Consider the following 5,000-nt stretch of genomic DNA (forward strand, 5'->3'; position numbering starts at 1 on the left):
TGATGGGCAGAATGGACTTCAACCGTGTGGTCAGTTCCAGGGCTCCATAAAGCTGCCCCTGGGAGTGTTTGACGGGACGGTGTAGAGGGAGCTTTACTCTGTATCTAACCCTGTACCTGCCCCTGGGAGTGTTTGACGGGACAGTGTAGAGGGAGCTTTACTCTGTATCTAACCCTGTACCTGCCCTGGGAGTGTTTGATGGGACAGTGTGGAGGGAGCTTTACTCTGTATCTAACCCTGTACCTGCCCTGAGAGTGTTTGATGGACAGTGTAGAGGGAGCTTTACTCTGCATCTAACCCTGTACCTGCCCTGGGAGTGTTTGACGGGACAGTGTAGAGGGAGCTTTACTCTGTATCTAACCCTGTACCTGCCCTGGAGTGTTTGACGGGACAGTGTAGAGGGAGCTTTACTCTGTATCTAACCCTGTACCTGCCCTGGGAGTGTTTGATGGGACAGTGTAGAGGGAGCTTTACTCTGTATCTAACCCTGTACCTGCCCTGGGAGTGTTTGACGGGACAGTGTAGAGGGAGCTTTACTCTGTATCTAACCCTGTACCTGCCCTGGGAGTGTTTGATGGGGACAGTGTAGAGGGAGCTTTACTCTGTATCTAACCCTGTACCTGCCCTGGGAGTGTTTGACGGGACAGTGTAGAGGGAGCTTTACTCTGTATCTAACCCTGTACCTGCCCTGGGAGTGTTTGACGGGACAGTGTAGAGGGAGCTTTACTCTGTATCTAACCCTGTACCTGCCCTGGGAGTGTTTGACGGGACAGTGTAGAGGGAGCTTTGTTTGCTGATAACTCTGTTCTGTTTCCAGGATCGGATGGAGCAAGCCAATGCTGCTAACCTTTTCTGGGCGATTATCTTCATAATTCCTGCTTGGATGGTTGTGATTCTGTGCATGAAATGTCGTAATGGGGCCCCGAGTAAGTATCTCTCCCCTCATTTCGAATAAACCCACATCAGCTGCAAATTGGTTTGTCTGTAACTTATGCAAACAAAATGTGAGGCCGTTTCCTGGCAGTGCAGATAAGGTTTTCTGTTTATCAGGTGTGAACTGTGGCTCAGTGAGTCAGTATATCGAGGGTTCGAGCCCCACACACACTCCAGAGACTCGAGACCCCCGTAATCCAGGCCGACACTCCCCGGTTGCCCAGTACTGAGGGAGCGCCGCACTGTCGGAGGGTCAGTACTGAGGGAGCGCCGCACTGTCGGAGGGTCGGTACTGAGGGAGCGCCGCACTGTGGGAGGGTCGGTACTGAGGGAGCGCCGCACTGTCGGAGGGTCGGGTACTGAGGGAGCGCCGCACTGTCGGAGGGTCAGTACTGAGGGAGCGCCGCACTGTGGGAGGGTCGGTACTGAGGGAGCGCCGCACTGTCGGAGGGTCGGTACTGAGGGAGCGCCGCACTGTCGGAGGGTCGGTACTGAGGGAGCGCCGCGCTGTCGGAGGGTCGGTACTGAGGGAGCGCCGCGCTGTCGGAGGGTCGGTACTGAGGAGTGCCGCGCTGTCGGAGGGTCGGTACTGAGGGAGCGCCGCACTGTCGGAGGGTCGGTACTGAGGGAGCGCCGCGCTGTCGGAGGGTCGGTACTGAGGGAGCGCCGCGCTGTCGGAGGGTCGGTACTGAGGGAGCGCCGCACTGTCGGAGGGTCAGTACTGAGAGAGCGCCGCACTGTCGGAGGGGTCAGTACTGAGAGAGCGCCGCACTGTCGGAGGGTCAGTACTGAGAGAGCGCCGCACTGTCGGAGGGTCGGTACTGAGGGAGCGCCGCACTGTCGGAGGGTCAGTACTGAGGGAGCGCCGCACTGTCGGAGGGTCGGTACTGAGGGAGCGCCGCGCTGTCGGAGGGTCGGTACTGAGGGAGCGCCGCACTGTCGGAGGGTCGGTACCGAGGGAGCGCCGCACTGTCGGAGGGTCAGTACTGAGAGAGCGCCGCACTGTCGGAGGGTCGGTACTGAGGGAGCGCCGCGCTGTTGGAGGGTCGGTACTGAGGGAGCGCCGCGCTGTCGGAGGGTCGGTACTGAGGGAGCGCCGCACTGTCGGAGGGTCGGGTACTGAGGGAGCGCCGCACTGTGGGAGGGTCAGTACTGAGGGAGCGCCGCACTGTCGGAGGGTCGGTACTGAGGGAGCGCCGCGCTGTCGGAGGGTCGGTACTGAGGGAGCGCCGCGCTGTCGGAGGGTCGGTACCGAGGGAGCGCCGCGCTGTCGGAGGGTCGGTACCGAGGGAGCGCCGCGCTGTCGGAGGGTCGGTACTGAGGGGAGCGCCGCGCTGTCGGAGGGTCGGTACCGAGGGAGCGCCGCACTGTCGGAGGGTCAGTACTGAGGGAGCGCCGCGCTGTCGGAGGGGTCGGTACCGAGGGAGCGCCGCACTGTCGGAGGGTCCTAATACCGACCCCTGGGGAACACCACTGTACACCTCCCTCCAGTCTGAAAATCAACCGTTCACCACTACTCTCTGCGTTCTGTCCCTCACCAATTCGGCCCCTGATCCCGCGGGCTTAAATTTGGCCAAGAAGCCTCTTTCCCCGGTGAGAAGGTGGGACTCGCTCCATTTGCGTTCAAGGGGAAGCTGGATAAACGCATGAGGGAGAGAGGAATGGAAGGATTTGGTGATGGGGAGAGATGGAGCCGGGAGGAAGGAGGCTCGTGTGGAGCATAAACGGCCGCCATGGAGCAGTGGGGCCGAACGGCCTGTTTCCGTGCTGTGAATTCTCCGCGATTCAGTGCGAAACCAAACTTTGCACATGCTTCTGGCTCTGCCTGTGCAGCACTGGCTGTTTGCTGCGGTGCATCTCGATCGCAGTTCAGTGTTCAGTTCTCCTCCTCTGCTCCGAACCCACTTCAAGAAAGGCCAGGACCGATTCACATCGAAAACCCTGCAGCACCTCTTTAAAACTTCCCCTCACCATTTCCCGTCTGCAAGTCTCCGGCTTTGTGGCTTTTAAGTGCAGCTGCACGATGTGTGTGTGTGTGTGTGTGTGTGTGTGTGTGTTGTGCACGCATCGGGCGGGACGAACAGAAGAACAGAAGAAACAGGAGTCGGCCGTTCGGCCCCCTCTGCCGTTCAATCAGATTCACGGCCGACCTTCGACCTCAACTCCACTTTCCCCCCCCCCCCCCCGATCCCTTGATTCCCCTCGAGTCCAAAAATCAGCCTCGAATACACTCAACGACACAGCATCCACGGGGGTGGAGAATGCCAAAGATTCCCCACTCTCTGAGCGAACAATTTTTTCCTCATCTCAATCTTGAATGGCCGACCCCTTATCCTGAGACTATGCCCCCCCCGAGTTCTGGACTCGCCAGCCAAGGGGAAACAGCCTCTCAGCGTCGACCCTGTCAGAATCTGAAAGGTTTCAACTCTCATTCTTCCAAACTCCATTGAGTCTCGGCCCATTCTACTCAACCTCTCCTCATGGGACAACCCTCTCATCCCAGGAATCAATCTGGTGAACCTTCGTTGCACTGCCTCCAAGGCGAGTGTATCCTTCCTTAGATAAGGAGACCAGAACTGTACACGGTACTCCAGGTGAGGTCTCACCAAAGCCCTGTACAATTGTAGGAGAACTTCCTTACTCTTGGACTCCAACACCCTCGCAATAAAGGCCAACACACCATTTGTCCTCCCAATTGCTTGCTCCTATTCCCCCTGAGCTTTCCCCTTTCACCCCAATGCCCCCTGTGCCCCTCTCTCTGAAAGATCTCTCCCCTCTAGTCCCATCCCCCTGAACTTTCCCCATTGACCCCATCTCTCTGAAAGATCTCTCCCCCTCAGTCCCATTCCCCTTAAACTGGCGAGGCCAGTGGGAGTTAGGAGTTATCTTCAAGGAGATTCTGGACTTTTATGGGGTCAAGGGACTGCCCCGCAATCTCAGCTGTGACTCGGTCTCTCTCACTCCCTCCCCTCTGCGTCAGAAGGTCGAGGGTTCGAGCCCCACACACACTCCAAAGTCACGAGCCCCGTAATCCAGGCCCGACACTCCCCGGCTGCCCAGTACTGAGGGAGCGCCGCACTGTCGGAGGGTCAGGTACTGAGGGAGCGCCGCACTGTCGGAGGGTCGGTACTGAGGGAGCGCAGCACTGTCGGAGGGTCGGTACTGAGGGAGCGCCGCACTGTCGGAGGGTCGGTACTGAGGGAGCGCCGCGCTGTCGGAGGGTCGGTACTGAGGGAGCGCCGCGCTGTCGGAGGGTCGGTACTGAGGGAGCGCTGCACTGTTGGAGGGTCGGTACCGAGGGAGCGCCGCACTGTCGGAGGGTCGGTACTGAGGGAGCGCCGCACTGTCGGAGGGTCAGTACTGAGGGAGCGCCGCACTGTCTGAGGGTCGGTACTGAGGGAGCACCGCACTGTCGGAGGGTCGGTACTGAGAGAGCGCCGCACTGTCGGAGGGTCGGTACTGAGGGAGCGCCGCACTGTCGGAGGGTCAGTACTGAGGGAGCGCCGCACTGTCGGAGGGTCAGTACTGAGGGAGCACCGCACTGTCGGAGGGTCGGTACTGAGGGAGCGCCGCACTGTCGGAGGGTCGGTACTGAGGGAGCGCCGCACTGTCGGAGGGTCAGTACTGAGGGAGCGCCGCACTGTCGGAGGGTCAGTACTGAGGGAGCGCCGCACTGTCGGAGGGTCGGTACTGAGGGAGCGCCGCACTGTGGGAGGGTCGGTACTGAGGGAGCGCCGCACTGTCGGAGGGTCGGTACTGAGGGAGCGCCGCACTGTCGGAGGGTCGGTACTGAGGGAGCGCCGCGCTGTCGGAGGGTCAGTACTGAGGGAGCGCCGCACTGTCGGAGGGTCAGTACTGAGGGAGCGCCGCACTGTCGGAGGGTCAGTACTGAGGGAGCGCCGCACTGTCGGAGGGTCGGGTACTGAGGGAGCGCCGCACTGTCGGAGGGTCGGTACTGAGGGAGCGCCGCACTGTCGGAGGGTCGGTACTGAGGGAGCGCAGCACTGTCGGAGGGTCGGTACTGAGGGAGCGCCGCACTGTCGGAGGGTCGGTACTGAGGGAGCGCC

At 60.4% G+C, this 5,000-nt stretch overlaps 1 protein-coding gene across 2 annotated transcripts in view; it reads left to right on the forward strand.

Moving 5' to 3' along the window:
• The first annotated feature begins 801 nt into the window (after positions 1-801).
• Positions 802-5,000, forward strand: part of LOC137318667 (linker for activation of T-cells family member 1-like) — a 102,468-nt gene continuing 98,269 nt past the window's right edge. For both annotated transcript variants that reach the window (XM_067981368.1, XM_067981369.1), the window contains exon 1: positions 802-926. In XM_067981368.1, the coding sequence (XP_067837469.1) occupies positions 824-926 (103 nt within the window). In that variant the 5' untranslated portion in view covers positions 802-823. The remainder of the gene's footprint in view (positions 927-5,000) is intronic.

Source organism: Heptranchias perlo, unplaced genomic scaffold (genome assembly GCF_035084215.1).
Source record: "Heptranchias perlo isolate sHepPer1 unplaced genomic scaffold, sHepPer1.hap1 HAP1_SCAFFOLD_705, whole genome shotgun sequence".
Classification (NCBI taxonomy): domain Eukaryota; kingdom Metazoa; phylum Chordata; class Chondrichthyes; order Hexanchiformes; family Hexanchidae; genus Heptranchias; species Heptranchias perlo.